This window comes from Seriola dumerili, unplaced genomic scaffold, assembly GCF_002260705.1.
Source record: "Seriola dumerili isolate Sdu_G_001 unplaced genomic scaffold, Sdu_1.0 BDQW01000276.1, whole genome shotgun sequence".
NCBI classification, from domain to species: domain Eukaryota; kingdom Metazoa; phylum Chordata; class Actinopteri; order Carangiformes; family Carangidae; genus Seriola; species Seriola dumerili.
The window spans coordinates 1,198,328-1,215,243 of NW_019174531.1; the positions used below are offsets into that span (position 1 = coordinate 1,198,328).

At 41.0% G+C, this 16,916-nt stretch overlaps 1 protein-coding gene across 1 annotated transcript in view; it reads left to right on the top strand.

Annotated features, from left to right (window-relative positions):
• Positions 1–4,185: 4,185 nt before the first annotated feature.
• The window catches only part of LOC111230632 (ectonucleotide pyrophosphatase/phosphodiesterase family member 2-like), a 40,714-nt gene continuing 27,983 nt past the window's right edge, over positions 4,186–16,916 (top strand). Inside the window, exons 1-19 of the mRNA XM_022757416.1 lie at positions 4,186–4,317; positions 6,288–6,393; positions 6,922–7,071; positions 8,461–8,586; positions 8,692–8,752; positions 9,493–9,590; positions 9,763–9,842; positions 10,090–10,209; positions 10,987–11,042; positions 11,801–11,866; positions 12,794–12,866; positions 12,965–13,073; positions 14,299–14,424; positions 14,521–14,552; positions 14,700–14,827; positions 15,136–15,214; positions 15,520–15,607; positions 15,838–16,010; positions 16,568–16,628. Coding sequence (XP_022613137.1) covers positions 4,300–4,317; positions 6,288–6,393; positions 6,922–7,071; positions 8,461–8,586; positions 8,692–8,752; positions 9,493–9,590; positions 9,763–9,842; positions 10,090–10,209; positions 10,987–11,042; positions 11,801–11,866; positions 12,794–12,866; positions 12,965–13,073; positions 14,299–14,424; positions 14,521–14,552; positions 14,700–14,827; positions 15,136–15,214; positions 15,520–15,607; positions 15,838–16,010; positions 16,568–16,628 — 1,750 coding nt within the window. The 5' untranslated portion in view covers positions 4,186–4,299. The remainder of the gene's footprint in view (positions 4,318–6,287; positions 6,394–6,921; positions 7,072–8,460; positions 8,587–8,691; positions 8,753–9,492; positions 9,591–9,762; positions 9,843–10,089; positions 10,210–10,986; positions 11,043–11,800; positions 11,867–12,793; positions 12,867–12,964; positions 13,074–14,298; positions 14,425–14,520; positions 14,553–14,699; positions 14,828–15,135; positions 15,215–15,519; positions 15,608–15,837; positions 16,011–16,567; positions 16,629–16,916) is intronic.

Sequence of the window (16,916 nt, forward strand, 5' to 3'; positions counted from 1 at the left end):
ATCATTCTGTCTGTAATATCAGTCATCATCATCAATGATCCCCAGGCAGTAGCAGCTCAGGTAGTAGAGAGAGACGGTTTAGTGATTTTGGGGCCCAAACGTGGCTCCTCCTCTTAGCCGCAACCCCAAACTCAAGAAGTAAAGAAGGTGCAAAAAAAAAAAGACGTATGTGGATGTTAGGAAATGCGATAGCCACTGTCCTGGACTGACACTAAACTTACCTGTTGCACCTGACCTCTGACTGCCCCGCTGACATGTGTCTCTCAGAGGTCAAAGTGAAGATTCTTGCGCCTAAATCTCCTCCGTTGCACAGACATCTTCAGTGAAGAGCTGGAGGGCGAATCCGGTCGCGTCTGAGCTCTCAGAGGACACCTGTGATCGTTATCTAAGATGAGCCACACAGGACAGGAAGTGCTGTGTGGGTGGTATGTGCACGCACTGCTTCAGACAGCCTTGCAATGGACGGTTGTCGCGCGTGAACAAGGTGGAGAACGTGGAGAGCAGGAACGTGAGCGCATCTTTTGGTGTATTTTGATCGGTGTTATTCTCTTATTGAGTGCACATCAACGCACATCTGATGATCCTAACTCTACAACAGGTGAGACCGAGGATTAGATTCATTTAAATTTGAATCAAGTTCAAACAAATTAAACATGTAATCTGTTCAAATCAAATCAATTCAATCACAACACATCCATGAACTGCAGAATTAACATTCTGTTGATTAGCAGTGTTTTCCACTGTACCATGTGGGAGGCAGGCTGATGTTACTGTAAAGCAGATGTGTTTTACAGAATCAGCCTTCTTCCTTTTTTTTTTTTTTAGCTCTATTGCCAAATTCAAAGTGCTTCCAGATATGACTTCTTGGATGATTTAATGTCAGGATTTGCCCTAACTCAAGATGACAAAGTCACAAGCATACAAGAGGCATGTAACACACAACAAATAAACAAACTGGTTGTGCCATTGTTAGGCGCCTGACTGGCCCATTAAGTTTGGCTTTTCCCATTATATTTCATTATATTTCAAACCCTGTTTACAACACATGCCTCTAAGGATGGTGGTGGTGGCTGCTCAGTCCGCCATGCACTTTGGTCTAGCCTGAAATATCTCAACAACTTCTGGTTTGATTGCCATAAAATTTTGTACAGACATTCATCCAGAGGATGAACTCTACTGACTTTAATGATCCCCTGACTTTCCCCCTGGTGCCACCACTGGGTTGATGTTTGTGGTTCAGATTGAAATGTCTGTTGCAGACATTTTTCGTTAGGTTTATTTGGCTTTTACGCTTCTTATACGTGTTTTCAAAGCATGGAAAGGGGCTACTTTGTTTTGTTTGTCTTTGCAGTGTCAGCCTACAGTCACTTTGTGTTGCTGCAATTTCACTGTAAGACGTTGGGCAAGACAAAGCATTTGATCAGTCAGCATATACTGTAATTGTTTCAGCTCAGCTTGGTGTGGCAGGACTTTGACTCACACGACCACAACTTTTCTCTGCAAATTTCAAAACAATGTCCTTCTGACATGTTGTGACAAAAATGTGTTTGTCTTAAACATCAGTAGTAAAAACTTTGGTGGCAACTTATTACTGACGTTTCAGCATAAACCCCCACATCCCATGCAGAAATGTAATATATGACATACATGTCCCTATATAAAGAGTGATGTTGCCATATATGTCACCTATCAGGGGATATATTATTATCACATATATACACTACCGGTCAAAAGTTTTAGAACACCCTAATTTTTCCAGTTATTTATTGCAATTCAAGTCGTGCAAGTCCAATGAATAGCTTGAAATGGTACAAAGGTAAGTACTGAACAGCCAGAGGTTAAAAAAAAAGGTTTGGTTACCCAAAACTGAAAAATAATGTACATTTCAGAATTATACAAAAAGGCCTTTTTCAGGGAACACGAAGTCGGTTAACAATTCTGCAGCAATGAAGGTTGAATCAGCCTTGAAAGCTGGTGCTACTAATTCCTACAGGTGTTCCAACTTTTCTTGACTACATACAACCCCCTCTGTCTGCATAAAAGCAGTGTTGGAACACACTGTGGTACCAGACCCTCATGAGCATCAGGTGAACAGTATTGTACTGCAGAAAGTAGTGTGTTGCTACAAAAATGGCGAGAAAAAGGCAATTAACAATGGAAGAGAGACAGACCATCATAACACTTAAAAATGTAGGTCTTTCCTACATGGAAATTGCAAAGAAAGTCAAGGTGTCAGTGAGTACAGTTTTCTTCACCATCAAAAGGCACTCAGAAACTGGGGGAAACTCTGACAGGAAGTGGTCTGGCAGACCCAAAGCCACAACTGAATCAGAGAACAAGTTTCTGAGAGTTAACAGCTTGCATGAAGGCGGCTCACAGGACAACAGATTCAAGCACAGCTTAATAGTGGTCGTAGTAAGCAAGTCTCAGTTTCAACTGTGAAGAGAAGACTTCGAGCTGCAGGTTTGACAGGACGAGTTGCAGCAAGAAAGCCATTGCTAAGATGTCAGAATAAGACAAAGAGGCTCTCCTGGGCCACGAAACGCTGCCATTGGACTACTTGAAGACTGGAAGAAGGTATTATGGACTGATGAATCAAAATTTCAAATCTTCGGTTCATCACGCAGGATCTTTGTACGCCGTCGAGTAGGCGAGAGGATGGTTCCACAGTGTGTGACATCAACTGTCAAACATGGAGGAGGATGTGTGATGGTCTGGGGCTGTTTTGTGGATCCAGGGTCGGTGACCTGTACAGAGGTGAGCGGCACCCTGAAATAATACGGCTACCACAGCAATTCTGCAGCGCCATGCAATACCCTCTGGTATGCGCCTAGTTGTCAGAGGTTCATCCTACAGCAAGATAATGACCCAAACACAAGTCCAAGCTATGCCAAAACTACCTCAGGAAAAAAGGACAAGATGGTAAGCTTGTAAAAACATGGACATAGCAAGTGGCCAGCACAGTCTCCAGACTTAAACCCCATCGAGCTGGTTTGGGATGAACTGGACAGAAGAGTGAAAGCCAAGCAACCTACAAGTGCCACACATTTATGGGAACTTCTGAAACAGACTTGGGAAGAACTTTCTGAAGAATATTTGATTTCTATTGTAGAAAGAATGCCACGAGTGTGTTCAGCTGTTATATCTGCCAAAGGTGGCTACTTGATGAGTCAAAAGTTTAGAATACATTTTGGTCTATAAATTGATTATTTTTTCAACTCAAATTGCATATTTGTTCTATTCTTTCATTTCAGAGTGCAATGACACAATAAACTGAATAATTTTCAGTAAAAAACTGGAAAAAGTGTGGTGTTCTAAAACTTTTGACCGGTAGTGTACATCCTCTGGATATATGATGATATAAGTTTATACAATATATGAAATGCCCATAGTAAAATTTGTATATGTACATATATTAAAAATGTGATCTATGTGATGATTTTTTATGTAAAAAGTATGTGTTAACATGATTTAACATGTATTAACATTATAGATTTTATTTAATTATGCAAGTTTATTAAAACAACATACATGTTAAAAAAATCTATATGTTTATATATTTTTTTCTTATTAATTTCTCACTAGTTTTAAACATGTCTGACTAGTGGTCTCAGACTTTTAGACCTTCTGTTTATATATCAACATATACCCACAGTCTTTGGGATGGATATAATGTATATTCATGTATCATATAAGATCTGTCTACAATATTAGCCTATATACATATATGTATACAGTATATTCTATGTGTACATATATTTCATTTATGTAACTTCAATATATGTACATATATTACATTTGCGTATGGGATCACCGGGATCACCAAAAAGGCCAATAAGATCTCCATATTCCTGTAGGACAGACTGTGAAGTGTGGAGGGGGGAATCAGAGATCACACAGGCCCCTGTTCTCCCTCTGAGTGCCTCTCTCTTCCTCGCTGGGTGATCGGTTCAGTGCTGCTGACTGCGTTGGACTCCGGAGCGTCACCTCGACCTGACGTACTCTTGTCCCAGACCACAGCTGTCACCATTACGTCATGCCTATTGGCCCAAGAGAGAGAGAGAGAGAGAGAGAGAGAGAGAGAGAGAGAGAGAGGCAGAGGTAGAAGCAAGGCAAAGGGCAAACAACGCGAGAGAGAGAGAGAGAGAGAGAGAGAGAGAGAGAGAGAGAGAGAGAGAGAGAGAGAGTTGGACCCCTGCGCTCCATCGATCTGCAGAGGCGCACAGAGGAGCTTATATCGGACAAGCCTTCGGTTTTTTTTCAGGGGGGAATGCCAAACGTGGATCCGCTGTTTGCAACATGCTACTGGGCTATTTGGTACGGTAAGACTGTGGCAGTGTCGTTGTTTAATTCTCATGTGGCTTTCTTTTAACTTTTCATTTGGACGGTTGATGTGTCTCCCCGTACACCCCCGTCCCTTCCTCCACCTCCTCCTCTTACTACCCCGACAAAAGAGAGAGATTGCGCTCTTGCAGAATCGACCTGTGGGTGAGAGAACTGCACTTTGCCTCATATCGATGCAACGAGGGAGGAAATCACAGAAGTTTGAGCAGGAGTGTGATTTATGCTTCATGTTGCCTTATTTTGGGGCAGAGATGTATGAGGATGATGATGATGATGATGATGATGGCGATGGATTGCGTGGAAAAGCTTATTGTCAACAGTGACACACAGATTTGTTTAGCAGGGGGAGGTAAAGGCAAACAAAAATTGTAGGTTGATGGTTACACCATGGACTGTTTCCATCTGTGAGGGCGTGCGTTTGACATCATCATCCTCATCATCATCATCATCATCATCATCAACATCATCATTAATTACTCTAGGAACAGACCTGAGAAGGCTCCTCTGTCTTTTGTAGTGGATGAGGTAATAATCATATAATATTCCTGTAATGAGAAACAATGGAGACAATTAGTTCCACGCTTTAAAATATATATACTATTTATCTCCACCTGTAACTCCAGCTTACGTGATGAGTGACAATGTTTTAAAGAACACACCGGGCCACATTCTTGCTGCGTTGATGATACAATAAAAGCTCACAGTGGTGCTCGGGTTGTGCTCTGGCTCAGTGAGATGTGTCTGAGCATTCAGTTCTTGATTCAGTGATTCTGGCTCTCACACGTTTTCCATGGAGCTCCAGTGTTCCTGGAAGTGTTTGCAGGAGCTTTCTTCAAAATATTAGTTACAGCTCAGAAACTGAGCAAACATCTGGATCGTCTCAGATCAAATCTTCTCTCCTAGAAAGCCCTGGACAACTTGAACATACGTGTCAGTGGAGTATGCGAAAGCGGCACGTCAGTCGTACGAGTTAATCTGAGATCAACCTCTACCAGACGGAATTCACCTTGAATCCAGAACGTGAACGCACCTGAGGCATGCTGTGTGAACTGTTGGACAGTAGAGTCATCAGTAGAGATCAGCCGCCTTTTCCATTCTGCTGTCAGCTGTAAACTTGAAGCCAGTTCTGACGATGAAAGGGTTTAAGTTTGGGCTGGATTCAAGCGACCAGAATAAGAATCCTGATGCCTCGTACTGACAAAAAATTATGATACCATTGTCATTACTGCTGGACTTTTTTGTTTCCAAAGAGCTGCCAGAGGGTCTGTGTTATCTCTCCTGAATGCCTTGTGTTTGGGGGTCAAGCACCTTGCTCACATGCATCTTGACAGCATTTGAACTTTTGTTATTTAGTTCATGAAATGTCCCCAAGTGTCAATCAACAACAGTTCAACAGTTCTGCTCATGAACAACCTTGTCTCACTGCTCTGTTGTGAATTGAACTTATTTCTGTTTCTGCCCTTGTTTGTTTGGCTGACATTATTTCTGTCAAATTCAGGAAGCGCCTTCATCTCGTGGTTAAACATCCTTCATTTCTACTTGTAGATGGAAACGGCTCTTACGCTTATGAACCTTAATGAGCTCTGCACACTATGTTGTGTGACTGTGGTGGGAACTGAGCCTTTATCAGTAGTGGGTTAGTGGCAGACTCTTCTCTGAGCTATACAAGGCAGCAGAATCACACAACACTCAACTTCAGCTTCTCCAGGGTTGCCATTCCTGGCTGCCCGTTGACCTCTGACCCCCTTTGGTGAGGTGCGACCACGAATGTGTCTCAGTGGAGAAGAAAACAACCTCTTAGGGTGGCATAGTGACGAACCTTTCCAGTCCTGTTTTGGTAAGCGTCAGCAGTTCAGTGTCCCGGGCTGCTGAGCCTGAGCTCTGAGCTTCATGAGTGGAAAGTGGGCAGTGGTTTTGTGACTGTGGTCTGTGGTTTCCTGCAGGTAGTGGTTGTGATCTGCCTGTTGGGTTCTGATGTCAGCAGAGCGTATGTGTTTCAAGCCAGTGGGCCTACAGATGGAGGAGACAACCCACCACCTCACACTAAAGGTGGGATCAGCCTTGATGTTCGATCACACACAATACATTCAGAATAAATGCAAATATCTGTTTGTTTTTTTTTTTGTTTACATGTGGAACAATCGTGGTCCTGGTTTTAAATGTCCTTTCACTTTAAACTAGACACTTTAAAATCTGAGACTTCCTGTCCTTTTTCTTGAGAAATGATGTAGTAAAAAGAAGAAGATAATATGAATTAAATAAATCACTACTGTTCAGCAGCTAGCTCTAGAAAACTAAGAGACCAAAGAATTTCCCAAACATTTACACTTGTCACACAAAAATATTGTAACAAACGAAAAGACTACTTCGAAATTCTGCTACACGACTGCTGAATCCAAAAGCTACCTGTAGAGTGGGAGATAATACTAAACATCTATGGTCTGCTTAGGCAAATAGTTTTCAAATAAGAAAGAGAGTGAGAGTAAGGTGAGAGTGGATATCATCTTTACATGCCAAGCTTTGCAGATGAGTGTGTTTTGCAGCGGTCTTGTCTAAATGCACCTCTCCTCCCTCCAGTCGTCTCAGAGTGGGTCAGCTCAGCGGGCTCCTGTAAGAGGAGGTGCTTTGAGCTGGAGGAGGCCAAACCTCCAGGATGCAGATGTGACAATCTGTGTAAAACCTACTACAGCTGCTGCTCGGACTTCGACGAGCACTGCCTGAAAACAGGTGAGTCTGACACAGTGTCCCCCTACCTACATCACTTCTCCCGCTTTCTTGTTGTAGAATAAAACTGGTATTATTATGTTTTTCTTATAGTAAACAAATCTGAAGGAGAAGACCAAAACAAACAATTTGTTAGTCCATCTCTCAATATCTTCTGACAGTCTGTGGCTGTCAGTACAAAACCCATTGGTACCTATTAAAGATGTAAATCTGATGTAAAATGCTCAGTAATTTTCTACAACAGCTGGCCACTGTAGTTTTTATCATTAAAAATCTCTATTTTACACGTTTCCTGTGTTTTATTTGAAGTGTTGATCCATTAGAAGATATATTTGTGGTTTTAAGAACCAAAAACCATCTCAGTGTAGTTTTACATCTCCTCTCTCAGGCTTCTCTCTGGAGCTCTAGTAACAACAGGTCGGTGAGCCAATCAGAAGAGAGGAGGCTCTGAGCCTCTCCTCTGACTGGCTGACTGTTTTCTGAGTGATCCAATAAAAATATCGCAGATTTCAGGTAAAACACTCAGAGAAACCAAATCCTGAAAGGTTGGATGGTGGGTTCAGGTGGGCGTGGCTTGTGGCATGGCTTTTTTATGCCATTACAAAGTTACAGGAAGTCCTGACGGCTCGTTTTAACACTGAGCGCTTTGATACTTTTACAGTATTATTATAGAACCTAGACCTGCTTTATAATCGAATAAGGAAAAGGAAAAGGAAATCTACTTTTACACAATATGGGACCTTTAATGTTACACAAACAATAAATAGTGGATCTGTTTAGGACTATTTTCAGTAGTGGATTAATCCACATTTGGTTCTCTAGAGAATATTTGTTGCAGCAGGACGGTGTGTGTGATTTTGATACAGACATAATACTTGTTGACAGTAGGAAAAATAGAGAATATCGCCAGACTTTCAATTTAAAACTCAATATTTTGTGCAATGTGTAAGTAATATTGAGAAGGATTTATCTGCCAGTAAAATGTAACACTACCTCTGAAAGCAGAGGATTTAAACAGGGAAGACTCATTTATATGAAAAAAGTCAGTTTTTTAATTCTAGCCACAATGGTAATTTTCATCTGAAGCTAATTTAGACTTGGCGATCACAGTTTCATCTTGAAAACATTAGGCAGACAGCACTGGGACATTTTCCAAGACACAAAAAGTCTCTAAATGAAATCTATATCCATGAGTTTCTTGTCTTTTTTTTTTTTAAACAAGATCCGCTTTAACTGGGTAATTAGTAACAGACTGCAGGTCTGACGACAGATTTAATGTTTCACACTTCATTGTATTAATTCATGGTGTTTTAATGAGCCTCACTGAGAGGTGTTTTACAGCAGTGAGGTGGCTGTAATAAAGCGATTTACTTCCTCCTCCCTGTGTGGCAGGCGGAGGGTTCGAGTGCTCGCAGGATCGCTGTGGGGAGGCGAGGAACGACGACCATGCCTGCCACTGCTCAGAGGACTGTCTGGAGAAAGGAGACTGCTGCTCCAACTACAAGTCACTCTGCAAAGGTACTTGCTTTAATTTGTACTTACTTTTTTTTACTATATTTATAAATGGAAAATTAAATTTGCATGAAAGCGGGTGATGACTGTGTCCTCTTGTTTCCCTCTGAGGTGAGACTTCATGGGTGCAAGAAGACTGTGAGGAGATCCAGAGTGCTGAATGCCCTGCAGGGTGAGTCTAACACTGATGGAGTAATAATAAACAATCAAATGTAGGTCATTGAAAATCGCTGCTTTTCCTCTTGATTAATAGGTACATATTTATAATTATTTACAGCAACAAGTAGCTTCTAACTGGTCAATTAAAGGGACAGTGTCCAAACCTTCAGACTCCAAAGAGAAACCCAATAAGCATTAATTAAGATTAAAGGTTAAAGGTTTAAGTCCTCACCTTGCTGCAGTTACGTACAGGTGTGCTCCAGGGCGTGTCAGTACACTGTGACATCACTCTCGGCTACAGGTAACGGAGCAACAGCACAACTGAGCACTTGCATAGATTTGACGGCCTTATTAAAACGATAACAAATATCAAAATTGATTCAGCAGAGGTTGAGAGGACTCTTAGTCCTTACAAGTATACCATTGTGCACGGTGCGTTTCCCATAATGCAAAGTGACTTTCGTAAACACCCGTGTCTTTCAAACTTAGCATCCTCGTTTTGCAATGCAAGGTTTCTGTTGAGTGTCTGTTTAAGCTACTCCCAAAGAGACCAAAGGACTAAATGTGTCTTAAAGTTAGGGGTAGTTCAGGACTGCCGCTGTTTTAGCTGTTCGATAAACACACCTCAAACTGGGCTGACGGACTGATCACTTAGCAACAGTCAACAATCAACAATTCAAAAGATCTTTCCATTACATTTAAATGCTCCAAAATTGTCAATGGTGGTTTCACTTGTTTCGTCAACCCCCTCAGCTTCATCCGTCCTCCGCTCATCATGCTGTCTGTTGACGGGTTCAGAGCCTCCTACCTGAAGAAGGGCAAATCTGTCATCCCCAACATACACAAGCTCAGTATGTTTTTTATTTGACTTTGTACTGTTTTTATCTGAATGCTTTCGTAATGATTGTAGAAGTCATGATGCGTGTGAATCTTACAGAGGCTTTTGTCCATGTTAACAGTTGTGTGTTATAATAAAATGTCTTATGGAGTTTAATACTAAAAAGCTTGCATGTTTCCCCTCAGGAGAGTGTGGTACGTCGGCACCCTACATGCGACCAGTCTACCCATCAAAAACATTCCCAAATTTATACACCCTGGCCACAGTAAGTGACACTGGATTGTATCTAAATCCCTGGTTCATGTCTTTATCATGTAACACTAGAGGGTACAGTAAAGCAGGGCTGTTAATATGTACTCCTACATTTGTAGGCTAAGTAAATACACGTGTTTGCCATGTTCAAAATGTCCTTACAGCATGTTCACGTTGTGACCCTGCTGCAGCACTGATTTTTAACTATACTACTGAATATGTTAACTATAGTGACTCTGTTCTGTGGGATCTCTCTACAGGGTCTTTACCCAGAGTCCCATGGGATTGTGGGGAACACCATGCATGACCCAGTGTTTAATGCCACCTTCAGCCTGCGCACCAGAGAGAAACTGAACCACCGCTGGTGGGGCGGACAGCCAGTGAGTAAACTCCAGATACCAGATTATGATCAATCAGTTCAAACTCACAGGCTGACTAAATAAACCAGTTACTTCATATCACTCATTATGTGTTGACACAGCTGAAACTTTGAAAAAGCTCATAGTAACTACATCTAGTTTCCTATTCTGGAGGCCCAATGAGAAATGAGAAATTATAGTTTTATAACATTTTAGCTCTGCTTTTAGAAACACTAGAATTAAGGAGAAACTGTTAGTTAAACTGTTATCTTAATTGTAAGAGAAGTAGATGTTATTGTTTCGGGATTTGTTAGAGTCGGCAACAGATGGCATCTCAAAACTCCTGGGGTTTGACCACTGTCATAACAAAACCCAGCTAACTCTTAAGAATACTGGTGCCTAGCTTGTTGGCTAACAGGATATGATGTGCAAGAGAAGACTGCTTTTGGTGGAGGTAAGCTAGCAGCTTTTAACTGCTAAGCTAGGCTGAACATCGTAATGTCTGTAATGGATTCACAGAGACACTCATTTTCTCATCTGAACATCGGTGAGATTTCCTAGATGTTAGATGATGTCTTGATTGGTATTCCCAAGGTGCAGTTTGAACGGTGTTCATCAGTGTGTGTATTTCATTATTCCTGTTACTGGAAAAATGGTACACTCTAACAGCGTAGTACATTTACTATATACAGTTATTAGGCTGTGTAGTATGGAGTTAGGACATGGACAAATGTACACTGGGGTTTCCAAGCACACACTGAACAAAGTACATTATAATTTGTCTTTTCTGTGTTACAGATCTGGATCACAGCAGAGGAACAAGGAGTGAAAGCAGGCACTTTCTTCTGGCCTTGGTACTTAAGTTAGTACTGGAATATTTTTCAATAGCTTCAGACACTGAACTGGTAACTTACAAATAAACCTTTGAGACTGAGTTGATAGGATCGAGGTTAAAGGTAGTTTAGGTTTAGTTTTGGTCAAACATATGAACTCAAGTCTAAAAATCTAGAAATTGCAAAATATCTAATAATATACTAATAAAATACCACAGTATTTGGAAAATTCAAACCCTTGTACAATTTCTGAGCGTACTGACAAAAATGTTGCCATAGTGGCTGCATTAAGTCTGAGCAACATCACAATGGCAGAGTTAAGGGAGTTAAATGGCTTCTTGCGCTGTGTTCACAGCAATACAGAGTTTGTTTTCAGTGACAGATTAGGAGAAATGACAACAGACGGTTTATTGCAGACATATCCATGACCTAATGATCACGAGGGCAGGAGTGGCTGAGGGCTCGTCACATCCTGAGACTGACTGACAATGGACAGACACAGGACAATACTCCCACACACTCAGTCACAACAGAGGCTATTGACGACTCAAAGCCACTGAGCTCTGCTGATTTACATAAACGCACAAGAGCATCATATAATCAGAGACCACTTGATCATAACACGAGTCTAAATCAATTATTGTAAGAAAGAATAAAAGTAAAAATACAAACTGAAGACTCTGTTATAACAGCCAGTGTGTATCGTCTGTGTCGTTCCGTGCATCAATTTTTAGACTTGAAGTCCTGCCACTTAATCATTCACATTGTTTTGTTGACAGGGTGATTCCTCTGGAGAGGAGGATTTTGACGATCCTGCGATGGCTGCATCTGCCTGATAACGAGAGGTGCGTCTTTCTGTTCTGAGAACACGAGGAAGAAACTTTTTAACAACCTGGTTCTTGTAAACTTTTCTCATGGTGGAAACGTCCTACTTGGTTAATAGCAGGAAAAGCACAGGTCTAACTAATAACATTAACAATGAGAGTGATCCAGCTTATAATACAAACAATAGAAGCGGTTAATAATGTGTTATTGTCCATTTGTGTTGTATTGATACAGTTTTTAAAGCATGTATACTTCACTGAGTCATAAAATGATGGATGAATGGACTGTTTTGATGACTGACTGGGAGAAATTTCACCTACTCTCAATCTTCAAACCTTAATTTCCAATGTTGGACAATGACTCTCGTACAAGTTGTGTCTGGCTTCACTGCGTCCCTATAGCATATGTTAGCAGCAAGGTCAATAAAATGTTATTATAACTAATAGGGATAAGTGTTGTGACCTTCGTTTTTAACTTTAACACAAAAAGCCAACTTTTGGATTTGATTGAACTTTTTTCTGCTGGTGCTTTGTACCTATTCAGCAGTTTTAAGCTGTGACTCCATTGGACTCTTTGGAGAGACTCTTTTGAGTTGTGTGTGCACCTGCATGAACAAGTTGTGTTGTGCTCTTACTCAACTGTGACTGAGAATATGCATGTTTCAGAATTTACTTCTGGAGTTAAGTGTGTGCTGATGCCTATACACATTTGAAAATATAAAAAAAAACTTAGATTGTACTGTATGTTTAAACCTGGTGATTGTTGCTGGTCTTATTTGAGCTACATACCATGGTTTTATAGTGTTGTGAGGTTAGGCAGGTTTTTTGTGTTTCTCCGTTGAGGTGAGGTGAAACTCAGTGAAGGGTTTCAAAGATGTTTAGTCGTCATGGTGACCTTAAAACACTCTCACACCTCATGATTAAGTTGTATGTGCCGTCTCTCTCCAGGCCGTATGTTTACGCCGTCCACTCAGAGCAGCCCGATACCTACGGACATCGACTGGGACCGCTCAGCAGTGAGGTGAGTGTGGGACCGGAGGGTTGAAGAATGTCGTGTGTGTGTGTGTGTGTGTGTGTTTCAGTGGCTTTGTTACATCATTACATTGTTGTTATTTACAGCTGGATAACCCTCTGAGAGAGCTGGACAACATCATTGGTCAGCTGATGAATGGTCTAAAGCAGATGAACCTGCATCGCTGCGTCAACGTCATCATCGTAGGAGACCATGGTACGACCTTTGTGTAACCTCTGACGCCTTGGTAGGGGAGAAGATACAGTAGGAGACGACTAGCATCTTCTCTCTGCCTCCGTCTTGATGCTAAGCTAGGCTAAACACATCCCAAGCCTATCTCTGATGGATTCACAGGGATGCTGATTTTCTCATTTGAACCTTGATCTCAGATCTCAGTCAGGTGTTTTTCTCTAGATGTTGCAGTGTCACTAATATATTACCAGAAATATAATATATATATGGTGATATTGGCTGTGCTTGGCCTTTTAATCAGCCCTAATAGTCTCCATATTAGATGACTTTTAAAGAGTAAGTTCATTCATAGTACAAGCAGAACAGATTTTCTCACTTAGTAGTATCTAGGCATGGAAATAGAGGTGGTTTCAAGATTCCTGCCTTCACCCAACAGAGGTGAATGAAAGTTCATAAAGTGTTCAGAGAGACAACCAATATTTAAAAAAAAAAAAAAAAAAAAAAAAAGCTTGAATGCAGCTTGTTTCAGCAGAATCCTGTCTCCTCAAACCTGAAGTATTGGGTTTGCAGCTTTGGTTATTTTATTAAGAAGCTACTGTCTACAAAAGAAATAGTCCCTGTAACCAGAGTAACTGGGACATTGTTTCTGGAAAGACACATTGCTGCCGCTCCATCCACCTATTTGTATTTTCAGTAGCAGCAGATTTGTTCAAATCTTGACTAATAAAACAAAAAAGTAAGTGAGAAAATATGTTTATATATGTAACTGCAGGTTGTTTTTTTTTTTTGTATGTTTATAGTACGTTTTGTTCTCTTTTTTTTTTTAACAAAAAACAACAGCACCAGAGCTCTGCATAACATTGTTCTACACAATCAGCATAAATAGTTATGACTGTTAAAAAAATATAGTGTAAGGAAAAAAAATTATAATGAAAACATGTGAATAAAATAATTTTGTCCCTCCCTTTCCTTAAATAAAAATTAAAGCCATTATATAATAATAAAGCTCAGATGAAAAAGGGACATTACATTACAGTGTTATAAGCAGGGTACAACAAGTGGGATCCATAATTAGTCAAGGATCATACTTAAAAGCGTTGAGGCCACTGTAGAGCTCGGAAAATTTAGATCTGGAGTCCCTATCTTCATAAACTGTCTCTTTGAAGAGCGAAGCGGCATGACTTCAGTTTTAAGTGTCCTGACCCTTTAAACATAGTAACAGAAACCATGGCCGTCTGCTCTGTCTCAGGTATGGAGGAGGCCCACTGTGACAGGACAGAGTTTCTCAGCAGCTACCCACTCAACATTGACGAAATCCAGCTGATCCCTGGCTCTCTCGGGAGAATACGACCCCGCGACCCCAAATCCACTACATGTGAGACACACGGATGAAGACGGAGCTTTATTTCATTTTTTATTTTTTTGTGTAACAGGCTCCATATTAACGTGATGTTGCCTTTGTTTTTTTCAGATGACCCAAAAGTAGTTGTTGCGAACCTCACTGTAAGTACCACAACAAAAACACACACAAACCGTTTCCTGCAGTTTCTCGAACGGCGCGCTGCTGCCTGTGTTTGTCTGTGTGTGTGTGTGTGGGGGGGGGACGAGAAAAGAGCACAGGTCGTTCACCTACATTATTTGTTGTTTCAGTGTAAAATGCCAACTCAGCACTTCAAGCCGTACCTGAAGCAGCATTTACCCAAGAGGCTTCACTACGCCAATAACCGCAGGATCGAGGACGTCCATCTGCTGATGGAGAGGAAGTGGCACATCGCCAGGTAGCCTGAGCCACTGGTTCACATCTTGTCCACCGCATGTGAAACTAATACCGATGATTTATTACCTCATCAAGAGGAAACTTCCAGCATCAAGCAGCCCTGTCTGTGTCTCTGGGTGGACTTTAGAACCTCAACTGAACTGAATCATATCCCAGGTCCACCTCTAAGGCTAAAGGTCCCATATTGTATAAATTGAGATTTCCATGTCTTTTTGATTATAGATGTCTGTAGCATCCAATAAGGTTTCAGTTTCAATCAGTTCTAATCAAATGATGAAGATTTAATTTTTGCAAAAACATTTTTTTCAGGAAAATGCCAGAAAAACTGAGGACTCGTTGTGGTTTCTTTGGTGACCACGGCTTCGACAACAAGATAACCAGCATGAGGGTAAAGTGCTGTATCTTGTCTACTGTTTACTAGATAGATTGTATTAATGGTACCGTGTGGAGTTTTTGGAGCATGGCGCGTGGCTTTGATAAGTGGGTCTCTTTTTTTGGGTATACCTCATTCACTTGTACAAACACACGGGTGACTCATAAATCAGCTGTTTCATGAGGAATATGCTGTACATTCAATGCATTTGTTAGATATCAAGTGTAGACAAAATGCTTTTAGGTGGAACAATGCATCTAAACAGTATTTCTCTATGATTAACTTGTACTTTTTTTTGTACTTTTTTTGTGTGTGTGCAGACGATCTTTATGGGACACGGGCCAAGCTTCAAGTTTCAGAAAAGAGTGCCAGAGTTTGAGAATATAGAGTTATACAACATCATGTGTGGTGAGAATATTATTATTCAGCTTTAATGGTGTGAAGTAGAAAATACGGTGGAACATTCATGTCTGTCCCTTTGTGTTCAATTAGTTTAAGAGAGGTAAAAGAAACTTTATTAATGAATCCCCAAAATGTCAGATTCAAATTATTATGATATTATTATAATTATTATTATAATTATTATTTTTCTGACCAGCTGACCCACTTCCTGCTCTCTACTGTTTTGTCTGTGTCAGACTTGTTGGGGTTGAAGCCGGCCCCAAACAATGGGACCCACGGCAGCCTGAACGACATGCTGAAAGAGCCGCCGTACGAACCCAGCATGCCCAAGGAAGTGACGCCACCGTCACTGGCGTCTGACTCCGAGGTCACTGTGACACATGACCTGGGCTGCAGCTGTGACGATGAGGTCAGTGGAGGACTGTGACATCACAAGAGATCATTTATAACATCTGATCAAATTCAGCAGACTCTGCATTTGCAGCTGTGTCACATGACAAACTAGAGTCCAGAGCGCATACCTCCGCCAAAGGCCAAACAATGTATATCAGATCTGGATTATTATCTGGATCTGCAGTGAAGTGTAAAGTCTTTGATCTCAACACCATCAATATGTCTGATGTTTTACATCAAGATCCAAACATTATTTCCTGAGAAATTGGCGAAACTGTTAAATCACAATGTTGAGGAAAGTGATAAAAAAAATTCATGCTCCTTAAACTGGATCCACACCAAGATTTAATGGGTTCGTCCCTGGCCTGCGAACCATCACTCCTCTAAATTTGGTGTAAATTGGTTCAGCACTTCCTCTATAATCCTGCTGACAAACACACAACCAGGCATGAGTGAAAACAGAACCTCCTCGCCGGATGTAAAAAAAAATAGAGTTGCATTAATCGATATCCTTCAATTGGAGGGTAGAAAAAGGTCAAAAGAACCTGACACCTCTGTGTTTTTATCTTACAGAACAAAGTTGAGGAGGTCATTGAAGCTTTCAGTCCTGCACCAGACGGACTCTACAGTTACAGTAGGTTTCTTGACACTTCAGTGGTTTTTCTAAGGATAAATAACAACTGTGCTGCAACAGGAAACGTGGAAAACAAGTCATCTACACAGCAGGAGCTGCTGAAGAAAACTGTTCATGGTTCTTGAAGTAGCAAGCCTTCGGTAAAAATATTGAAGATCTCCTTGTTATACATAGCCCTTTTCCACTGTGTGGTACCAACTCAACTTGACTCAACTCTACTCGCCTTTTTTGGTTTTCCATTGGGCAATAGTTGTGGATAGCACCTGGTACCTGGTGCTTGTGCAGTTA